This window comes from Coregonus clupeaformis, chromosome 17, assembly GCF_020615455.1.
Source record: "Coregonus clupeaformis isolate EN_2021a chromosome 17, ASM2061545v1, whole genome shotgun sequence".
In the NCBI taxonomy this organism is placed as follows: domain Eukaryota; kingdom Metazoa; phylum Chordata; class Actinopteri; order Salmoniformes; family Salmonidae; genus Coregonus; species Coregonus clupeaformis.
Window position 1 is genome coordinate 44,920,132 of NC_059208.1, and position 24,386 is coordinate 44,944,517.

Consider the following 24,386-nt stretch of genomic DNA (forward strand, 5'->3'; position numbering starts at 1 on the left):
CTGCCCTTACCAGAATGGCGTCCTCGTCGTGCAACTATTAGTGGTGCATTGTGGGATATAACAAACACATGCTGACTTCGGATCAGTGAAATGCATGCTCAGTTTATGCTTTTTCCTGTTCTTTGCTCTACAAACTGGTCGTAGATCATTCGTTACACTCTTCAGTTGACCAATTCTTCACCCGGAAATGTAACTCGAGTTCATTTCGAAGGTGAGCTGAATATTTGTCAACAATAGACTAATTTGACATAAAACGAATTGAAGCGTTGCCTGGTGCAAGATATCTTTAGTTAATAGAAATCGGCCTTTGGGTATTTTTCAAGCTGTCATCATTAGAATTTCACGACGTTGTTAAAATGAATGTGACACTTGCTGTCAAGCAGTATATCTCCAAAATGATAGAAAACAGCGGGCCAGGGATGAAGGTTCTGCTCATGGATAAAGAGACGGTAAGTCATGTAGCTAGGATGGTTACAATGTAGTGGTTCTAACGATGCACAATGGTTACAATGTATCAGGTTACATTTGTAAGTATGTGGACACCTGCTCGTCGGACATCTCATTCAAAAATCATGGGCATTAATATGGAGTTGGTCCCCCCTTTGCTACTATAACAGACTCCATGCTGCGGGGGCTTGCTTCCATTCAGCCACAAGTGCATTAGTGAGGTCGGGCAATTAGGCCTGGCTCGTAGTCGGCGTTCAAATTCATCCCAAAGATGTTTGATGGGGTTAAGGTCAGGGCTCTGTGCAGGCCAGTCAAGTTCTTCCACACCGATCTCGACATACCATTTTTGTATGGACCTCACTTTGTGCACAGGGGCATTGTCATGCTGAAACAGGAAAGGGACTTCCCCAAACTGTTGCCACAAAGTTGGAAGCACAGAATCGTCTAGAATGTCATTGTATGCTGTAGCGTTAACATTTCCATTCACTGGAACTAAGGAGCCTGAACCATGAAAAACAGCCCCATACCATTATTCTTCCTCCACCGAACTTTACAGTTAGCACTATTCATTCGGGCAGGTAGCATTCTCCTGGCATCCGCCAAAGCCAGATTCATCCGTCGGACTGCCAGATGGTGAAGCATGATTCATTACTCCAGAGAACGCATTTCCACTGCTCCAGAGTCCAATGGCGGCGAGCTTTACACCACTCCAGCTGACGCTTGGCATTGCGCATGGTGATCTTAGGCTTGTGTGCGGCTGCTCAGCCATGGAAACCCATTTCATGAAGCTCCTGACGAACAGATATTGTGCTGATGTTGCTTCCAGAGGCAGTTTGGAACTCGGTAGTGAGTGTTGCAATCGAGGACAGACCATTTTTACGCACTACAGCACTCGGCGGTCCCGTTCTGTGAGCTTGTGTGGCCTACCACTTCGCTGCTGAGCTGTTGTTGCTCCTAGATGTTTCCACTTCACAATAACAGCACTTACAGTTGACCGGGGAAGCTCTAGCAGGGCAGGAATTTGACGAACAGACTTGCTGGAAAGGTGGCATCCTATGACGGTGCCACGTTGAAAGTCACTGAGCTCTTCAGTACTGGCCATTCTACTGCAAATGTTTGTCTATGGAGATTGCATGGCTGTGTGCTCGATTTTATACACCTGTCAGCAACGGGTGTGGCTGAATTAGCCAAATCCACTCATTTGAATTGGTGTCCACATACTTTTGGCCATTTAGTGTATGTGTTGCCTATCTGAGACAGACACATTGAAGGACAGAACCTTGAATTGTTCAACAAATCCTGATTTTATAAAAACATGTGAAATCACAAAAAAAGTGTCTGGACCTGTCTATAAAATGCCATTTATATCAAAAATAGAGATTTGGTTGTAAAAAAGGAAACTTCTCCTTTAATTATATAGATAGGAGAACCAAGCTTTTGATAATGTCATACTGTCAGCAGCTACTCAGAGAGGTATTCTGATGAGGAGGATACAAAAATGTGCATGAATCATTTGGACTCAATACCATATTCAGGACTGTAACCTTTCAGCTGTAACAAACAGTAATGGTAGCAAAATAATGAATCTCATTCATCTCTCTGCAAAATCTCTGGCTCATGTAGAAACGAATTTACTGCATTACAGTTACGTTTGGTCATCATGCCTATTTGTTTGTGCTTGTCCCATCAGACCAGCATCGTCAGTGTGGTCTACACTCAATCCGAGATCCTACAGAAGGAGGTCTACTTGTTCGAAAGAATCGACTCACAGAATCGAGACAACATGAAGCACCTCAAAGCCATCTGCTTCCTCAGGCCAACCAAGGTGCCCCAGTCACTGTATGCACATTGTAGCCAGCCTTTGCTCTGCATTAAAGGTCCAATGCAGCCATTTTTATCTCCATATCAAATCATTTCTGGGTAACAACTGACTACCTTACTGTGATTGTTTTCAATTAAAATAGTCAAAAATAAACAAAATAGCTTCTTAGCAATTTCTAAAGCAGGGCAATTTCTCAAGCATGAATTTTGCTAGGACTGTCTCGGATTGATCTGAATGGAGAGGAGAAAACAACTGAAAATGTGCTGTTATTGGCAGAGAGGTTTGGAACTCTTTCTTATTGGTCTATTAACACATTTACTGCATGGTGATGTCACCATGGAAGGCCAAAACTCCATTCCACCAAAACAGACTGAAATTTCAGGCTGTCTTTTCAAACAGCTGTTACACTAAAAATGATTATCATTATGTTCACAATTTCACAGTATTATTCCAACCTCATAGTGTGGAAATATAAATAAAACACAGGAAAATCACGTTTTTGACTGCACTGGGCCTTTAAGACCAGCAGGTCTTAGTGGTTAAGACAGGGCGGCAGGTAGCTTAGTGGTTAAGAGCGTTGTGCCAGTAACCGAAAGGTCGCTGGTTCTAATCCCCGAGCCGACTAGGTGAAAAATCTGTCGATGTGCCCTTGAGCAAGGCACTTAACCCTAATTGCTCCTGTAAGTCGCTCTGGATAAGAGCGTCTGCTAAATGACCAATTATTATTTATTATTATTATAAGACTTTGTAGCCTACATGCTCTGTATCTACTGGATTGTGTCCATCCACAACTGTATGAATGCATATGTCAACTTCTTCATTGTACCTATACTGAATGTACACTGCATATTGCATTGCATCCATACACTATGCGCTATTTGGAGGCAAAGTACTTTAGTTGTGCTCAGTTTTGGATTTGCATGACACCCCCGACTTTCTCTCTGCCCTCTTTACAGGAGAATGTGGAAAATCTGATACAGGAGCTCAGGCGACCAAAGTACAGTGTCTACTTCATCTGTAAGGACTTCTGCACTGTTGTTCAAATCATATGGTTCTCTGTTCTGATTCTTGTGCAGGTTTTTAGATAGATCGGATCTACCAAATACAGATAAAGAGGACTAAGATTTTATGTCCCTGGCTCGTTTATATGGTTTAGACCTAAAGACTCAGCATTTATTGACATTGCGATTGACCATGCATCAACATTTCATGGTGGCGGCAATTGCCCATACGGAAAAATTATATATTTACATATATTTTAACAACATGTATGTCAATTACAGATATCTAAATATTTAAATATATGGACATATTCCAACATTTTCCGTTTTCAAATACACTCAGTGGTCAGTTCATTAGGTACACCACCCCGTTCACGAGTTTTCTCCTACAGACAGTGAGTCATGTGGCCGTGGCTTGCTATATAAAGCAGGCAGACAGGCATCGAGGCATTCAGTTACGGTTCGATTTATCATTAGAATGGGCAAAACTATTGGCCTTTGAGCGTGGTATGATCATCGGTGCCAGGTGCACCAATTTCACTATCTCAGAAGCGGCCGGCCTCCTGGGCTTTTCACGCATTACAGTGTCTAGGGCAGGGGTCTCCAACCTTTTCTAGCATTAGAGCTACTTTTTTAAAATTAAACATGTTGTGAGCTACACATTTTTTCTAGCTTTCAAATAGGCACATTCTTATCTTCTTCTCTCCCCTGCAACTCTTACCCAGGTCCTTAGTGTACAAGAGAAAGTAGTGCACTATGTTTTCTGTCATTATATATACCTCATAAAATAAGGGGGGCCTTATAAAATGTTTTTTTTTCTTCTCCAAATTAGGTTCACAGTTACATTTTTCCTGGTTTTAGATTTGTTTAGTTTTTCACTCTTAAAATTACAATTTATCCTAGAGAAAAAGTGAAATTGGATGTTATGAGTCCATGTCAATGCTTAAATCACATCAGAAGACACATTTTATTTAGGTCTGAAAGAAAACATTTCGATTTGAGTGTAATTCCCCTTTAATTGCGCATCTGGCCCTTTAATTGCGCATCTAGCGAGTGAGGAATGTGCGTCTAATGTGCCGGTCTAGCGATGGTTCTGTACTGCTGCTGCTCATTTCATGGCAAAGTTAGCAAATAATAGATACAAATTATATACTTACTCATAAGATAAGGTGTCACTAGTAGAGAGAGCCTGCAGAGCTCTATCATACTATCCAGGTCTGTGCCCAAACAGTTTGAGCTTCTACTTCTAAAAATCCACCTTTCCAGAAATAAGTCTCTCACTGTTGCTGCTTGCTACAGACCCCCCTCAGCCCCCAGTTGTGCCCTGGACACCATATGTGAATTGCTTGCCCCCCATCTATCCTCAGAGTTCGTACTGCTTGGTGACCTAAACTGGGATATGCTTAACACCCCGGCCGTCCTACAATCTAAACTAGATGCCCTCAATCTCACACAAATTATCAAGGAACCTGCCAGGTACAACCCTAAATCCGTAAAAAATGGCCACCCTCATAGATATCATCCTGACTAATTTACCCTCTAAATACACCTCCGCTGTCTTCAACCAGGATCTCAGCGATCACTGCCTCATTGCCTGCGTCCATAATGGGTCCGCGGTCAAACGACCACCCCTCATCACTGTCAAACGCTCCCTAAAACACTTCAGCGAGCAGGCCTTTCTAATTGACCTGGCCCGGATATCCTGGATGGATATTGACCTCATTCCATCAGTAGAGGATGCCTGGATGTTCTTCAAAAGTGCTTTCCTCTCCATCTTAAATAAGCATGCCCCATAAAAAAAAAATGCAGAAATAAGAACAGATATAGCCCCTGGTTCACCCCAGACTTGACTGCCCTTGACCAGCACAAAAACCTCCTGTGATGTACTGCATTAGCATCGAACAGCCCCAGCAATATGCAACTTTTCAGGGAAGTCAGGAACCAATATACACAATCAGTTAGGAAAGCAAAGGCTAGCTTTTTCAAACAGAAATTTGCATCCTGTAGCACTAACTCCAAAAAGTTTTGGGACACTGTAAAGTCCATGGAGAATAAGAGCAGCTACCCACTGCACTGAGGCTAGGAAGCACTGTCACCACCGATAAATCTAAGATAAAAGAGAATTTCAATAAGCATTTTGCTACGGCTGGCCATGCTTTCCACCTGGCTACCCCTACCCCGGCCACCAGCTCTGCACCCTCCGCTGCAACTTGCCCATGCCCCCTCCGCTTCTCCTTCACCCAAATTCAGATAGCTGATGTCCTGAAAGAGCTGCTAAATCTGGACCCCTACAAATCAGCTGGGCTAGACAATCTGGACCCTTTCTTTCTAAACCTAGCCGCCGAAATTGTCACAACCCCTATTACTAGCCAATCACTCTTTCGTATCGTCTGAGATCCCCAGAGATTGGAAAGCTGCCGCGGTCATCCCCCTCTTCAAAGGGGTGACACTCTAGATCCAAACTGTTACAGACCTATATCCATCCTGCCCTGCCTTTCGAAAGTTTTTGAAAGCCAAGTTAACAAACAGATCACCGACCATTTCGAATCCCACCGTACCTTCTCCGCTATGCAATCTGGTTTCCGAGCTGGTCATGGGTGCACCTCAGCCACGCTCAAGGTCCTAAACGATATAATATCCGCGATCGATAAAAGACAGTACTGTACAGCCGTCTTCATCGACCTGGCCAAGGCTTTTGACTCTGTCAATCACTGCATTCTTATTGGCAGACTAAATAGCCTTGGTTTCTCAAATGACTGCCTCGCCTGGTTCACCAACTACTTCTCAGATAGAGTTCAATGTGTCAAATCGAAGGGCCTGTTGTCGGGACCTCTGGCAGTCTCTATGGGGGTGTCACAGGGTTCAATTCTCGGGCCGACTCTATTCTCTGTGTATATCAATGATGTCGCTCTTGCTGCTGGTGATTCTCAGATCCACCTCTACGCAGACGACACCATTTTGTATACATCTGGCCCTTCATTGGACACTGTGTTAACAAACCTCCAAATGAGTTTCAATGCCATACAACACTCCTTCCGTGGCCTCCAACTGCTCTTAAACGCTAGTAAAACTAAATGCATGCTCTTCAATCGAACGCTGCTTGCACCTGCCCGCCCGACTAGAATCACGACTCTTGGCGGGTTTGGCTTAGAATATGTGGACAACTACAAATACCTAGGTGTCTGGTTAGACCGTAAACTCTCCTTCCAGACTCACATTAAGCATCTCCAATCCAGTTAAATCTAGAATCGGCTTCCTATTTCGCAACAAAGCCTCCTTCACTCATGCTGCTAAACATGCCCTCGTAAAACTGACTATCCTACCGATCCTTGACTTCGGATGTAGTCTCACCCCCATATTGTTATTTACATTGTTATTTACTTTGCTAATTTGCACCCCAGTATCTCTATTTGCACATAATCTTCTGCACATCTATCACTCCAGTGTTAATACTAAATTGTAATTATTTTGCACTATGGCCTATTTATTGCCTTACCTCCATAACTTACTACATTTGCACACACTGTATATAGATTTTCTATTGTGTTATTGACTGTACGTTTTGTTTATTCCATATGTAATTCTGTGTTGTTGTTTTTATCGCACTGCTTTGCTTTATCTTGGCCAGGTCGCAGTTGTAAATGAGAACTTGTTCTCAACTGGCTTACCTGGTTAAATAAAGGTGAAATAAAAAAAATAAAAAAATAGCTAGCTAGGAGGCGGGGGCGACCAGTAGAATGTGTCCTTAGCCCCCCGCCTGTCGCGCACTGTTTTCCAGCAGTTTTGTTAACAACGGTGAGAGCAGGTGGGAGCGAAAGACACCGTCTACCGCTAGCTAGCAAGGAGGAGTCCTGTAGGCAGGGGCGAAAAAACTAAGTTAATACTTTAAACTAACCTCAGTCTTCAAGTATTGTGGTGGCAGCATCATGTTATGGGTATGCTTGTCATCAGCAGGGACTGATGAGTTTGTCAGGATCCAAATAAATATGAAAGGAGCAAAGCCCAGGAAAAAAGTTAGAGGAAAACCCACCTCAGTCTTCTGAAAACCTTTATTTTTCAGCGAGACAATTCCAAACAATTTAATACCAAATACACACCGGAATCGCTTTCCAAGAGGTGTTGAGTGTTCCTAAATGGTCTAGTCTCAGTCCTGACTTAAATCTGCTTAAAAAATCAGAGACACGGTTTAAATATCACTGTCCATAAATGATCCCCAACCAAATTTACTAAGCCTGAGCAATTTTTGCAAAAATGATGGAACATGACAAATTGTGATTGAAAATATATTTGAATTTATTTTCAAATATATTTACAGATATGTTCTACATTCAAGTGTCTTTTCGAAATAAACACCTCATTTATTTTTTACTATGTTTCATAACTGGCAGGTAGGCTATACCTCAATAGCTGCAGAATTTATTTTCAATTACAACTCAATGATCCATCTTTTGCATGCCAAAAAACTATTTTGGAACCTAATGCTCCCGAGTGGCGCAGTGGTCTAAGGCCACTAGAGATCCTGGTTTGAATCCAGGCTCTGTCGTAGCCGGCTGCGACTGGGAGACCCATGGGGCGGCGCACAATTGGCCCAGCATCGTCCAGGGTAGGGGAGGGAATGGCCGGCAGGGATGTAGCAATGCCAGGGTTGTGGGTTCGATTCCCACGGGGGGCCAGTATGAAAAATTTAAAAAATAATGTATGCACTCACTAACTGTAAGTCGCTCTGGATAAGAGCGTCTGCTAAATGACTAAAATGTAAATGTAAAAATGTTCCAGGGGTCAATAGAGACTCAACATTGGGGTAGAGAAGGTTGTGAGGTGTGAGCGTGTATTTATTTATTTATCTATTTATATATTAGAAAAATACATTTCCCCAATATATTTAAATTTTATTTAAATATATTCCAATATATTATTTTTCCCATTTGGGTGACATCCTCCTCATAATCCTTTCTAGACTTCAGCAACGTCATCAGTAAGAGTGAGATAAAAGCCCTGGCCGAGGCGGATGAACAGGAGGTGGTTGCAGAAGTGCAGGTAAGTTAACGCTAAGGGCAGTACTGTAGGACAGTATCCATCAGTTAGGTACCCAACTATTAATATTTGTATGAATTGTTTTACTATTCTGGGATTTTCTTTTTATTGTTGTTTTTGGTGGAATGATGGTCCACCGGTTTTTCCTACTAGTCCTGATTCCACATGTTTATCATTTCTGTTTCTAGTTATAACCACTTTATAGTACACGTAGTCTTGTAATAGCCAGGTAATCCTTTGACATTTAAACTGGAAACGAATAATTCAATTTCTCTCTTATATGACTGCAGGAGTTCTATGGAGACTTCATTGCTGTAAACCCACACCTTTTCTCCCTCAACCTCAGTGGTGTGGCAAGGGTAAGACATGCAAATATGCCATGACGCTTTGGATATGTGACAATTTATATTGTGGTTTATTATTCATCTGCATTGATTTTAGTTTAATGTTTTATATTTGTCTCTGCATATGTCATATTCCCTCTGTATTTTGGATCTATTTACAGAGTGCATTCCCATCTCATACTGTGTGTGTATTGCAGGGTCGTAGCTGGGAGCCCACTCTCCTGCCACGTACCACCCAGGGTCTGACCTCGGTGCTGTTGGCCTTGAAGAAATGTCCCATGATCCGCTACCAGCTGTCCTCAGACATGGCCAAGAGACTGGGAGAGAGCGTGAAGGTGAGTAATATCACATGCACACCTATCACATGCACGCGCGTACGCGCCAATCTCACTACCCCTCTCCTCCCCCAGCAAATCATCACCAAGGAGTATGAGCTGTTTGACTTCAGGAAGACAGAAGTGCCTCCTCTCCTGCTCATCCTGGACCGCAGCGATGATGCTATCACCCCTCTACTCAACCAGGTCAGAACTAAGAGTCAGGGTGATGATGCCATCACCTCACTACTCAACCAGGTCAGAACTAAGAGTCAGGGTGACGACGCCATCACCCCACTACTCAACCAGGTCAGAACTAAGAGTCAGGGTGATGATGCCATCACTCCACTACTTAACCAGGTCAGAACTAAGAGTCAGGGTCGTGTTCAGTATGCACAACAGAAGAAAACTAAGTGTTGTCTGAATATTTCCAATAACAAATGTCCGTTGGAACTAATAGTCAGAAGATACATTTCAAAGATAATCAACCTGTTTTCTAGCTTGGTACCAGACTGAGCATTTTATCAGTCGGGAACCCAGGCTACATTTTTACAAAAAGGTAGGCAATGACCAAGTCATATATACTACGTACTTGCAGCATATTCACATCATTCTGATGTGTACTGCAGCCTCTGATCACTTGGGGGCAGCAGAGTCTTATACATACATTTACCAAGCCTGCAACCTGCACAGTGAACTAGCTCATGTACTCAAGGCCCTTTGTGTCACACATAATGTACCAATCTTTAGCGCACATTAGAAAAGCTAATCAACTGGCGAAAACCTCATATACCCTTCATCACTGAATGGAATTAGTAGAGATTAAGTTAACTTTATTTGAATTGTAGGTTTCATTGTTTTGGTTTCATTGTTTGTTGCCCTGCTTTCTCTAGTGGACGTACCAGGCCATGGTGCATGAGTTGCTTGGCCTCAACAACAACCGTATTGACTTGTCCCGAGTCCCAGGGATCAGCAAGGAGCTGAAGGAGGTGGTGCTGTCTGCAGAGAACGATGAGTTCTATGCCAACGTGAGTCCCAGTCTCTAGCCCTGGTTCCAATTCTACACAAATGTTCCTTTTTGCATTGAAACGGTCCCATTTGGGCAGGCTGGCAGGTAGCCTAGAGCAGGGTTCCCCAACGGGCTGAATTTCAGCGCCAAGTGATTACAATTTTGGAAATCTGTTCCAAAGTATTCCCACGCGTAATAGAGAGATGTGATCATATACAAATGTAAGCAAGATTTGAAATGATTATGTTTGAATCAAATGTTATATCTATTTGGGCTTCTTGCGGTCAATTTGCAGTCTACAAATTATTTGTAATTATGTTCCGGCCCCCTGACCATCCGCTCAAGAAAAGAATCGGCCCGCGGCTGAATCTAGATGATGATCCTTGGCCTAGAGGTTAGGAAGGCGGGTCAGCAACCCTCTGTAAGAAGACTCTGAAGGAAAAGATCTGGCGGAATGTGTAGCAGTTGGTCAATGAGGGAAGGTTAAAGAATTCCGACAGGGCCAGACGTTGGCTGACAACTTCCAATTCACTCACACATTCTCTTATTCAGAATCTGTACCTGAACTTTGGAGAGATCGGCACAAACATCAAGAACCTGATGGAGGACTTTCAGAAGAAGAAGCCCAAGGAGCAACAGAAGCTGGAGTCCATCTCTGATATGAAGGTGAGAGCTGGGCACTGTAGTCCCACAGGAACTCAATTTCCCAGCATGTCCTGTAGCAGTTGCTCATTTAGGACCACTAACACATCTCAGCCTCATTAGTTAATAACCAATCGCAATTAGATTAATTATCTCTTAATTACAATAATGATACAAACTTTAAATAATTGCTGCAAGTTTGTTTTCTTTCTACTTTTTAATCTTTCCCTCTGTTTTTCTCTGCAGGCGTTTGTGGACAACTACCCCCAGTTCAAAAAGATGTCAGGCACAGTGTCGAAGCACGTGACTGTGGTGGGCGAGCTGTCTCGCATGGTGAGCGAGAGGCACCTGATGGAGGTGTCAGAGGTGGAACAGGAGCTGGCCTGCCAGAATGACCACTCAAGCGCATCACAGGTAAGGGATACTTTGGGATTATGTTAACGAGGCCCTTTATCTACTTCCCCAGAGTCAGATGAACTAGTGGATACCATTTTTATGTCTCGGTGTCCAGTATGTAGGAAGTTAGAGTTAGGTCTGCAAACCAATGCTAACTAGCTTTATTTTTTAATTTACCGGTAGGAAACACATTTCTATTATTCCCAATAGAATTTCCTGAAATTAATCAACACTCCAATCCTGCTCTGCATTGACTTGATGCCAGAGACTGACTAGAAATACACTACTATATATATAGATGTAAACACAAGTCAAATATGAACCAGACAGAGGCTAGACACTGACCAGACACAGTACTGAAATAGACATGACATGTGGTAGACAAAGAGCAGACACTGCCCAATATGTAAATGTAGGGGGTCCTATCACTGTCATGTGACATTACATTTGAGTCATTTAGCAGACGCTCTTATCCAGAGCGACTTACAGGAGCAATTAGGGTTAAGTGCCTTGCTCAAGGGCACATCGACAGATTTTTTACCTAGTTGGCTCGGGGATTAGAACCAGCGACCTTTCGGTTACTGGCACAATGCTCTTAACCACTAAGCTACCTGCCGCCCCCCTAACATCACATGTTTTTTTTTCTGGGGGGGGCCTACAGCTCAATGTTTTATTATACAATAACACCAATAGTTTACATGAAAGCATTCAGAAAGACACACAATATTCTCTGTACTTTGTGTTGGTTGAAGAAGAGGACAGCCCACTGCTGTATCGTGTGTATAGACTTGGCCACTTATAATAGTGACTATCAGAATACACTTAAACACTGCACATAGAAACCATAGTGAAGTATAATTACAAAATAAAGATTTTATTCAACGCTATGTAAAATGTACTCCCTGTTTCTCCACAGAATGTGCGTCGGCTGCTGCAGAACCCGCGGGTGAGTGAGCTGGACGCGGTGCGCCTGGTGATGCTGTACGCACTGCGCTACGAGAGACACAGCAGCAGCATCCTGCCGGGCCTCATGGAGGAGCTCAACAGGAAGGGCGTGTCAGAGAGGCATCGCAGGGTAAGGGATCATTCTATACTGTCCCACTACCTGGCCCTTGGGCCAACATGAGGACTGTACACTGTTGTTGTACTTGTCTTATATTATGTAGAAGATGTTATTAATTTGGGAGTTTTCAATGCCCCTGTGGGGATAAATAAATATACATTCAACTCAACAATGTACATACAGTATGTTGGTATGTTTACATTTGACATTTTAGTCATTTAGCAGATGCTCTTATCCAGAGCGACTTACAGTTAGTGAGTGCATACATTTAATTTTTAATTTTTTCATACTGGCCCCCCGTGGGAATCGAAGCCACAACCTTGGCGTTGCAAGTGCCATGCTCTACCAACTGAGCTACACAGATGTTTGATGCATCTGTCTTATTAATCTAGACAGGGTTAGAATAATCAAATTATGCCTTTTTATCCTGTTTAACCGGCATCTTTTACCTCAGATGGTAACGTCCATGGTGGAGTATGGAGGAAAGAGGGTGAGAGGAAGTGACCTCATCAACCCCCAAGACGCAGTCGCCATCACCAAACAGTTCTTCAAGGGGCTGAAGGTACACCATTCTCCCCATAATTTAGACAGATACTAGCTGTAGTTTTGTGTCCATCTAGCCATTTTCAACCAGATTCTAATAAAACACCTTTTGTTTTGTGTGCGTGCGTGTCTCCAGGGAGTTGAGAATGTGTACACACAGCATGCACCGTTACTGCAGGAGACCTTGGACCAGCTGATCAAGGGGCGGCTGAAGGACAGTCAGTTCCCCTACTTAGGACCCAGCTCCCTTAGAGACAGGTAGGGTGATACACACACACACACTTACTTAGACACACTTAAAGACACAACCTCAGACCCTACACCTGTATAGCCAAACACACGCAATTCTACACACTATCAATGATACGTAAAAAACACACATTCTGTGTGTATGAGCACATAAGCCTACAGTTCATCACCATTATTGGATGACCCCAACCGGATGCTAGCCTATCAGTGATTACCATGTATTTCCTCTTCAGGCCACAGGATATCATAGTGTTCGTCATCGGAGGGGCCACCTATGAGGAGGCGCTGGCGGTCTACAACCTGAACCGCACCATGCCAGGGGTTCGGATCGTACTGGGCGGCACCACCATCCACAACACCAAGAGGTCAGAATCATCAAACACTCCTCGTGACCTAGTCGCCTCAGTCAAATTACATCCAGACATAGCCATTAGACATCCATTATTTTTTACCAGGTCAATACATATGATCAAAATGGCTTAACCCCCTAGAGTCGATGTCCGCGCCCCCGCGGAAATCTAATTAGCATAATACAAAAATCCCCATCAAAATCTGTCTGTTTAATCTAGAGATTTCTGTTTTTGCATGGGCTACGTCTCAATCCATTGCATACGCCAATGGCGGCCTTCCGCATCTGCGGTGGAAGGTGGCTGAGCTACAGCGGTGTTTGTCAGACCATGAGTCATCCCGAAAATCGGTCTTCTCACGAATATGTCTGTAGCGTCCCAACGGTTTGGCCTAACTAATATGACCACTCCATGGAAAGATGAGACTCTCCCGAACACGATGGTGTTCTCCGTTTTGCTATTCATCTCATTGTACACACGCTCACTCACCAAAGCTCTTCCATTCTTTCCCATGCTTACTATGATAAGGCCATTTCCGAGAGACAAATCTGAATGACATCATCGTTCATTAGTGGTGATACTGTCAGGTTCATGCACATGTTAATATGGCCAAGCTTCTCCAGGACATTTAGGCCTAATACAATGTGCTATGACATAGCCTACTGAAGCTCACAACATGTCCATTTGTCTTGCATTACAAATAGTCCCAGCCATAGCTTCGGGAAGATATTTTGAGGGGGGTGCTGGAGGTGAGGAAGAATGTTTTAGGCCTACCAGATTTAATCTAACGATATAATGCTTATCTTTATTTAAAAAATATTCTTATAGAAAAATTACGAATTAGCCTCTTTCTGTATGCCTATATCTGTAACAGCAGAGGCAGTAGCCTATCTGACAAGCATAAAGAAGTACATGTTTGTGTCGTAGCATGCCACTGGCATATCTCTCTCTCTCTCTGGGGCTAGGCCTAAGCTTCTCTTCCTTTTATTATATTTATTTTTTAAATATTCATATCATACAGCCTATAGGCCTATGTATGCAATGCCCTGATGCATTTAGTGCTCAAATCTCTGACAGCTAAACCGTGAGGTGGACAATTATTGTTTTAGGAAAGTAAAATCCAATAAAACAATAAGCTATACAATTTTGCAAGGAATAGTGTTTTTGTAATTTGTTATAGGCTGTTTTTAAGGAAATGTAAATGTCTCATTTGGCCAATATCCTTAGTTTATTGATGATGCTGGCTGTGTGGGTGGACGCTCTAATGGGTTATGCACCCAATGCATGGATGACCGGTACATTTCTCAAATGTCCGATGAATTAAAATCTTCCTCAGTCACTTGTCCGGCGCCGAGTTTTCCTGACGGAAACCCTTTATATACAGTGTATATATAATATAGGCTACAGTAGGCTAGAAAATAAACTTTCCAGTGACACTATTGGTGGTAGATGGGTAAATAAAAAAAGGCAGACATTGAATATCCCTTTGAGCATGGTGAAGTTACTAATTACACTGGATGGTGTATCAATACACCCAATCACTACAAAAGATACAGGCGTCCTTCCTAACAGTTGCCGGAGAGGAAGGAAACCGCTCAGGGATTTCGCCATGAAGCCAATGGTGACTTTAAAACAGTTACAGAGTTTAATGGCTGTGATAGGAGAACTGAGAATGGATCAACAACATTGTAGTTACTCCACAATACTAACCCAATTGACAGAGTGAAAAGAAGGAAACATGTACAGAAAATATTCTAAAAGATGCATCCTGTTTACCCGCAAAACACCAGTCTCAACGTCAACAGTGAAGAGGTGACTCTGGGATGCTGACCGTCTAGGCAGAGTTGCAAAGAAAAAGTCATATCTCAGACTGCCCATCTTAATCTTTTCTTTTTATTGGCCAGTCTGAGATATGGCTTTTCCTTTGCAACTCTGCCTAGAAGGTCAGCATCCCGGAGTCGCCTCTTTACTGTAGACATTGAGACTGGTGTTTTGCGGGTACTATTTAATGAAGCTGCCAGTTGAGGACCTGTGAGGCGTCTGTTTCTCTAACTAGACACTCTAATGTATTTGTCCTCTTGCTCAGTTGTGCACCGGGGCCTCCCACTCCTCTTTCTATTCTGGTTAGAGACGGTTTGCGCTGTTCTTTGAAGGGAGTTGTACACAGCGTTGTACGAGACCTTCAGTTTCTTGGCAATTTCTCACATGGAATAGCCATAATTTCTCAGAACAAGAATAGACTGACGAGTTTCAGAAGAAAGTTCTTTGTTTCTGGCCATTTTGAGCCTGTAATCGAACCCACAATTGCTGATGCTGCAGATACTCAACTAGTCTCAAGAAGGCCAGTTTTATTGCTTCTTTAATCAGCACAACAGTTTTCAGCTGTGCTAACATAATTGCAAAATGGTTTTATAATGATCAATTAGGCTTTTAAAATGATAAACTTGGATTAGCAAACACAACGTGCCATTGGAACACAGGACTGATGTTTTCTGATAATGGGCCTCTGTACGCCTAGGTAGATATTCCATTAAAACTTTTGAACGGTAGTGTAAATCAGCATGTAAATCTATGGCAAGACCTGAAAAATGGTTGTCTAGCAATGATCAACAACTTGAGAGCTTGAAGAATTTTGAAAATAATAATGTTGCACAATCCAGGTGTGGAAAGCTCTCGGAGACTTACCCAGAAAGACTCGCAGCTGTAATCGCTGCCAAAGGTGCTTCTACAAAGTATTGACTCAGGGGTGTGAATAATTATGTACATTTGTAAACATTTCAAAAAACATGTTTTCACATTGTCATTATGGGGTATTGTGTGTAGATGGGTGTGAACAATATATTTAATCCATTTTGAATTCAGGCTGTAAACACAACAAAATGTGGAATAAGTCAAGGGGTATGAATACCTTCTGAAGGCACTGTAGCTACCGACAGGAACATTAAGCAAGCCAAGACTAACAACACAAACAAACTGACTATATAGCTACAAATAGTGAGTGAAGTTACAAACTCCCTATATTAAACAAGTTAAATGTCTTAACTGTGAACAAATGTTTTCCACACACATAGCTAAGTGTAGCCTACTTGGACACTTCCCACTCTCCCACGCCGAATAGCCTGAAGCCACAGGGCTCTTCTCGCAGGCTTTATTTCCCTACGTGGGAGCACTGCGAACCGTAGGTCGGGATTTCTGACCTGGTTACAGGTACATTGAACAACACAGTAGCTTTTTGACATGTTTGTTATTTCTGTATAACAAGAAATTGACAACGAAGTTGGGAAAGAATGTTTGTTTTCCCCAATTTGTTGGCATGGTCGAGGGGAATTCCTTCTTATGACGTGAACATCGACTCAGTCACCTGGGAGTCAGTGTTCTGTTCTGTACATAAAGTTTTTGTTCAATTTACTGAGATGACTTCACTAATTTTAAAGGGGAATTTTACTCGATAACCATTTCACTCATTAAAATCTTTTTTGTTGTTGTTGTAAAATGTCCCTTTGATATGTAACTTTTCTACTCATGGGGGTTCACTGTTCAGGTGATGACTAAGGATATTAGTTGTCTTCGGTATGGTTTACATTTAAGACATTTAGCGTTTACTATGTCCATGTTATCCCTTGCTTGAATGGAGTGGCCTAAAGAGTAATTCAGCTTGCATACCTTCGTCTTTTGAACCTTTAGTTGTTCTTTGTGTTGCATGAAAATGTGAAATCAAGGCCCTTCCTCGGAAAAGCAGTTCTTGCTTGACCAGGCATTTACCGAATCGCGACTCCTCTCTCTCGTTCTCTCTCTCTCTTTCTCTCTGACTGTGTTTGCTGAATGAAGATTCTCTCTACTCACGGCCTCTCTCAGCCTCTCCCCCTCTTCCTCTCTCTTTCCCTCTATTGCTCTCTCTCTTTCTTTCTCTATCTCTCTCTCAGGCTGAGCTGAATAGAACATTGTGTGATCACGTAACACAGGGGTGCTCAGGAGATGCGTCAGCGCTCTTTTTGCAGTGCCCCTTCTGACACTCCTGTGTGGGATCGCCACTGTTCTCTTTCATCATGGGGTCTGGAAACACAGAAACACACCCACACACAGACGTCAAACACAGACGTCAAACCAAACATTTATTTCCCGGTTATATGACAACTTAATGCTCCTCATCAACCTTTTATGAGATTCCAACCTGAGCAGGTTGAGATTGACCAGGTCTTACACGAGAAGTGATTTAGGCAAGAGAGACCAACGGTTCCGGTTTGCAGTGCTATTACATTACCTGGGTTGCTAAGCAGCACTTATGTGCTGAGTGATGATGCTCCTTGGCCGTGCCTTTGACATTTTATAGCGGAGCGCTTGCTGATGCAGCTCAAGTGAAGTGTCTCTCGCTCTGGGCTATGCAACACCATCTAACAATTTCTACCTCTTGGAATTGAACTTGCAACCTTGCTCTGATCCTGAGGAGTTTCGTGTTGTACTGCAGCACTCCCTCTTGTGCTGCCAAAGATGATAGGTGCACCTGTGTGTGTTGTGAGGTTTATTTTTAACGTGCCATTGCTGTCCCATGCTAGCGAAATGCTGATGCTCGCTATATATGGCTTGTTTACATTTTTTGTGTCTTGATGTTGTCTCTGTTGTGTCTGTCACAGGCTTGTTTATATAAGCTGACGTTGACATACTGCCACGTTCATATTTCAGTTCTCTGATGCTAGCTGTATTTTAATTGTTACGTTTTCCTTGATTCTAAATTCCGACTGTTTATATTTTAGCTCTTAGGGCAGATTCTAGTGACCCTAGATAGATGCCATCTAGATGCCGTCTCCTGCTGTTGTGACATTGAGTAAGGCACTTAACCCGTAGGTTGCAGAGGGGGGCAGGGCAAGGTGTTGCCCTCCTGCCTGGCTGACCCTGGCTTCCAACTCTTTCAGGGTTTGTGTGTGTTGGTTGGGTTAAAAGCTAAAAAAGCCTATGATCGGAAAATTACAATGCACATTGAAGTACTCTTCTAACATCTACTTGCCCATTATTTATCCTTTTAATGTTGGCTGTGACGGCACGTCCCATGCTTTTTTTTAGCTCATAGCGCAGTGTGGTGCATTTGGACCATGATCTACCCCCTCACCCACAGACGCACTGTAAGCCAATATGAATGGGGCTCTTTAATGCGTCTTTAAGCTTCTCCTCTGTGTCTTTCCACCCTTTTGTACTGCATGAGTCGCTCGCTGCCCATAGGTACTTACTCACAAGTTGTTTTGTGATAATGCTCCCTGCAACCAGCCACACAAAGACACAGTAAACCCCTTTGGGGGATTTGTCCAGGCCACCCTTTACTACTGTGTACCGCCTCAGTGGACCAAAAGCTGCAGATACAGTGCCTTCAGAAAGTATTCATACCCCTTGACTTATTCCACATTTTGTTGTTACAGCCTGAATTCAAAATTGATTAAATATTCTTAATTTTTTACCCATCTACACACAATACCCCATAATGGCAAAGTGAAAACCAGAATTTTTTGCACATTTATTAAAAATGAAATACAGAAATATCTAATATACATAAGTATTCACACCCCTGAGTCAATACATGTTATAAGCACCTTTGGCAGCGATTACAGCTTTGAGTCTTTCTGGGTAAGTCTCTTAACAGCTTTGCACACCTGGATTGTACAATATTTTAACATTATTATTTCTGAAGTTCTTCAGGCTCTGTCAAGTTGGTTGTTGATCATTGCTGGACAGCCATGTTCAAATTTTGCCATAGATGTTCAAGCTGATTTAAGTCAAAACTGTAACTCGGCCACTCAGGAACATTTACATTTTAGTCATTTAGCAGACGCTCTTATCCAGAGCGACTTACAGGAGCAATTAGGGTTAAGTGCCTTGCTCAAGGGCACATCGACAGATTTTTCACCTAGTCGGCTCGGGGATTAGAACCAGCGACCTTTCGGTTACTGGCACAACGCTCTTACCCACTAAGCTACCTGCCGCCCCATTCAATGCCGCCCCATTCAATGTCGTCTTGGTAAGTGTATATTTGGCCTTGTGTTTTAGGTTATTGTCCTGTTGAAAGGTGAATTTGTCTCCCAGTGTCTGTTTGAAAGCAGACTGAACCAGGTTTTCCTCTAAGATTTTGCCTGTGCTTAGCTCTGTTACGTTTCTTTTTATCCCCAAAAAAACTCCCTAGTCGTTGCCGATGACAAGCATACCCATAACATGATGCAGCCACCACAATGCTTGAAAATATGAAGAGTGGTACTCAGTGATGTGTTGTGTTGGATTTGTCCCAATAATAATGCTTTGTATTCAGGACATAAAGTTAATTATTTTGCCACATTTTTTGCAGTTTTACTTATCGCAAACAGGGTGCATGTTTTGGAGTATTTTTTTATTGTATACCGGCTTCCTTCTTTACACTCTGTCATTTAGGTTACTATTGTGGAGTAACCATCCTCAGTTTGGGGGGTACTACTAAGCTATATGGAATTGTTTTAAGAAGGTCATCCCAACAATCATTTTGCTATTTGATTTAGAATTTTAAGACCCCTTGAAGTATACATTATATTTGTAATTTCTTTAGCTGCATTTGTTTTTGGTGGGCCTTACTGCTATTAACCCATTAAAACGCATTGAATAACAGATTCTATAGTCCCCCCCAAAAAATCTAAAGGAAGTTTGTTCTGAAGTGTCTGTCCTATATCTGAGAGATATAAGAAAGATCAGGAAACATTTTTTTATTATTACATTTTTACATGTATTTAACCCCTTCTTTTTGGCACTAAACAGTCTCCATATATACTGTACTTCCATAAATTTTTTCAACTGGTACCGAGGGGACCTTCAGATGAGTCTTGTGAGGCCTATGTGCGTCCTAGAGCAAAACACCAACATATACGTGTTCGTGAGAGTCACCTTTACTCATATTAGTGTGTAGCCCAAACTGTTCGGACACTACAGACAGAAGTTGGCAGATCGGCTGTACCGACTTTAGACGAGTCCCAAGACGCTTGTGGGGGTCGTAGAGCATAACAGAGAATGCCATAGTGTTTGTGAGAGTCTCATCTTCGTTTCTAGGCCAAACCGTTCGGTAGCTACAGACGATTTTATGAGAAGACCAATTTTCGGGATATCTCATGGTCTGACAAACACTGCTCTAGCTCTGTCCCCTTTCACCGATAGATTGAGACGCATCCAATGCTAATGCTAATTCTATTTCCGCAGGGGCGTGGCCATCGACCTTAGGGAGTTTTAAAGTCACCATTGGCCTCATGGTGAAATCCCTAAGCGGTTTCCTTCCTCTCCGGCAACTGAGTTAGGAAGGACGCCTGTATCTTTGTAGTGACTGGGTGTATTGATACACCATCCAAAGTGTAATTAATAACTTCACCATGCTCAAAGGGATATTCAGTGTCTGCTTTTTTTTTTTTACCCATCTACCAATAGGTGCCCTTCTTTGCGAGGCATTGGAAAACCTCCCTGGTCTTTGTGGTTGAATCTGTGTTTGAAATTCACTGCTCGGCTGAGAGACCTTACAGATAATTGTATGTGTGGGGTACAGAGATGAGGTAGTCATAAAAAAATCATGTTAAACACTATTATTGCACACAGAATGAGTCCATGCAACTTATGTGACTTGTTAAGCGAAGTTTTACTCCTGAACTTATTTAGGCTTGCCTTAACAAAGGGCTCGAATACTTATTGAGCTTTTCAAATTTCCACTTTGACATTATGGGGTATTCTGTGTAGGCCAGTGACACAAAATCTCTCAATTTTATAAATTTTTAATTCAGGCTGTAACACAACAAAATGTGGAAAAAGTCAAGGGGTGTGAATACTTTCTGAATGAACTGTAAATGCCTACCAATACAGTAAATGCCTACCACTACCATCGTCACCGCAGGGGTCGGAATCTGCCTTTTGATAACCAGGACTGATATTGAACTCTAGTTGAATGAGACCCTATCTAGACAGCTTTGTTTCGAAATAGCCAGGGCATATTTATGACCTCAAGGTTGTAGGTTCAATACCATGTTGCTCACTTGTGCCCTTTGAACTTTAACCTCAGGATTTAAAAAAACTCTGATTACAACACTAGATCACAGGGTTGGTTAATGCTGGAGACTCCACGTGTATCCACAGAGTTGGGTAAATCTGCCTTTTCCTACCAGGCCCCTATCATGTGGAATAATCTCCAAGTAACATTTCATTTGGATGTGTTGCTGTCTAAGGGTCAGTTTAGGAGAAAGGGATTTTTACATTGATAAATGTGTTTGTTTTGTTTGATTTGTTTATTGTGTGTATAATATTTGCTATTTATTTAATTTTGTGTTTTAAATTGTGTATAATTTTCTTTTCTGTATTGTTCCCAGGGCACATTTGCAAATGAGACCTAGGTCTCAATGTGTTTTCCCCTGGTTAAATAAAAGTTAAATTTTTAAAATGTAAAAATACGAACATGGCAAATTAATTAAAAAGGTGTACAGCAAATGTCCAATTAGAGGATCTGGCCCGCCTTCCTTGTCTCCATTTTATTCTTCTAGATTGGTCTTTTGATTTGCCCGTTAATATTTATTCCACCCAGGAACTTTAACTTGGATATTCTTGATGGACCTTTGGTTTCCAATGTAGCTTGAGACAGACTTGAAAAATATGAAATGGAATAATTGTATAATGTCACTGTACTGTGTAGTGATTTGGCTTCTTTAACCAACACATTTCCAGCTATAACTGGAATATCCTGCATGCAGATTGATACATGTTCCACCACCATGGGATTTTCAACTCAGTGCATTTATATTAGCCGGTTGCCAGTGATGCATCTCCAGCCCAATCCTGGCTGGTTTGAGGGTAATGATGAGAAGCTTGTTGTTTCTGCCCATCTCTACCGCACCGTTCTGGGATGCCATGCTGCTCTGAGCTCCTGATGTGGCATATTAGTCAGGACAATCGTTATTAAGCACATTTCAGGCTCAATTACCAGACAAATGCACAGCCATCAAGGCTCCACCAGATCCCAACAGATGGCTACTGTTTTTTTAGTACTTGTGTGGATGGTAGGCTATCTGACCTAGGTCCCAGACCATGTGTTTAGTCACTCATTGATATAGGCTAGTCACCCAGAGCAGGCTGCATGAATGGAAACCCACTGCGAACAGATGAGCATTAACATCGGCAAATGTCACACTGGTATCGCTGATATATCACTATAGTACTCTGTAATTACTGCTCTATCATAAGTCAAAATTACATTTTTATAAATGAGCGTCTTTCATTGGCAGAGGTCTGTAAGAGAGACAAGATGGCTGCTCTTTAGAACCTTGCCTTTCAGTGACAGGAAGCCTAAATCTCTCGTGTCGTTTGCAATGACACCTTGAAATGTCTTGGGTTGAACAGCTAACAGAAATAGGTATTTTGACATTTCTCTAGAGGGTCTCTTGTTTTTTTTGCCTTGTCTCAGCCCTATCCTTGCTTTACAGACCGAAATCCTAGTGACACACACTGACACAATAATTGTGTGTGTAACACAGGGCTAGGACTGAGGTATTCATGTCTGCATGTATACCACTGTATATGGGCTTCTGTTTGTAGATGAAAACATATTTTGTGAGTCACAGAGATGATGTTGATGTACCGGCAGTACTGCTCATGCTTCTCTCAGCCTCATGAGGAACTAACGGAATGATATCATAATGTCCCTTTTCTACCCTCTCTCACAGCTTCCTGGAGGAAGTGACATTGATGGCGGGTGCGAGCCACGGCGGCGAGAGGGTACAGAGGGCGGGTGGTCATCCCAACAGACGTTGAATGTTTGTTGACACACACACTCTCACTAAATGTTGTGTCTGTTCCTTATTGTTATCACTAGCCCATGCTTTAATTCATGGATGTGTCCCACTAAAAACATTCCAGTGCTCTCAGCTGTCACTGCCACACAGCTGGACTCTTTATCGACCCCTTAAAAACTTGTTGTAACTGGGCCAATTAACTCCAACCAAATGAACATGTGACCCAATTTGACAGCCAGGTTACCTAACCCTGGGTACCAAAGCAATCTGTTCCCCACGTAACTGACTTGTGACTGAACAGAGCACAACACTCTCAATGTTAGTGTCCAATATTTGAACAAATTGCAGTGTAACATTTCCCCTTAAATTGGAGCTAAGTGGAAAACTCCAGTCTATTAGACCTTTATTTAATTCCTGAAAACAGAAGTGGCGCGAAGACTTTAGAGTCTTGTTTATCTTAAAAGTTCATATTTGGGCCCAGAATATAAAAAAATATATATCTCTAAGACAACATTATGTACAGTGTATGTTTTCCTTCCTTGCCTATGTACATTTCCCCATGCTATATACATGTCGTCCAAACCTACTGATTTTGAAATGACTGAATATTTTGTGGAAAATACCAATAAATGTAAAGAGTGAAATGTTGTGTGTTCCTTGTTTATCTTGTACACGTTTCCTGTTATGGTGTAATTATTTCCCATAACCCATTTCTTGTGGCAGTTCATGGAAGTAGCCCTCACTGTTTTGATTTCATTCATGTTATTGTGCACAACTTTCCCCCTTAGATCAATAATGATAACATAATCATCTTCCTCCGTTCAAGTCCATTATGCTAAGCCACACTCTCTCCGAATATCTTTGAGAAATTCCCCTCTGTTGTACTTTCGTTTGGACAGTATTTCCTGCACCATGTTTCTGCTATGACTTGAAAGTACAGTTCGTAAACTGTATCTACTGCTGGCTGTGTTTGGTCTTTGTTTGTGGGCTAGTGTGATTGCTCTGGTTCCACTCAGTGATTTCATGTTTGGGTAAGGAATTGAATGCAGAAAGTCTTTGGGTTTTCCCCCTCACACAACAAACAACCAAAATGTTTGGCAGCCCATGTTTGGCAGTTGATTGATTCTTTGCCAAGTGCCTACCCCCATTGCCAGCCACATGGACCACAGATATTCAGCCTGCCTCTCTATAAAACCTCTCCATACCACCACCCCCAAATCAGATCCTCTAATCCTCCGCAACAACAACATTGCCTGGGTTATGTTCATAAGGAATACAACAAAGTGTTTTCAACAGGAAATGAAAATGAGTGTTTCTTAATGTAGTCTCTCCATGTTTAAGTACATTTTCTTCCGTTTGCTGCCTAAGGAACAAGATGCTGTTCACCATAACACAGCAGCAACTCCACAGT

General features: G+C 42.3%; 1 protein-coding gene across 1 annotated transcript; it reads left to right on the plus strand.

Moving 5' to 3' along the window:
• Nucleotides 1-175: 175 nt before the first annotated feature.
• Nucleotides 176-23,619, plus strand: LOC121586891 (vacuolar protein sorting-associated protein 45). The gene is made up of 15 exons (XM_041903929.2): nucleotides 176-449; nucleotides 2,138-2,272; nucleotides 3,226-3,286; nucleotides 8,228-8,307; nucleotides 8,595-8,663; nucleotides 8,846-8,983; nucleotides 9,059-9,169; nucleotides 9,856-9,990; nucleotides 10,524-10,637; nucleotides 10,860-11,027; nucleotides 11,926-12,084; nucleotides 12,527-12,634; nucleotides 12,752-12,873; nucleotides 13,098-13,229; nucleotides 22,907-23,619. The coding sequence occupies exons 1-15, from the start codon at nucleotides 357-359 to the stop codon at nucleotides 22,992-22,994; spliced, it is 1,713 nt and encodes a 570-aa protein (XP_041759863.2). The 5' UTR covers nucleotides 176-356; the 3' UTR covers nucleotides 22,995-23,619.
• The last annotated feature ends 767 nt before the right edge of the window (nucleotides 23,620-24,386 follow it).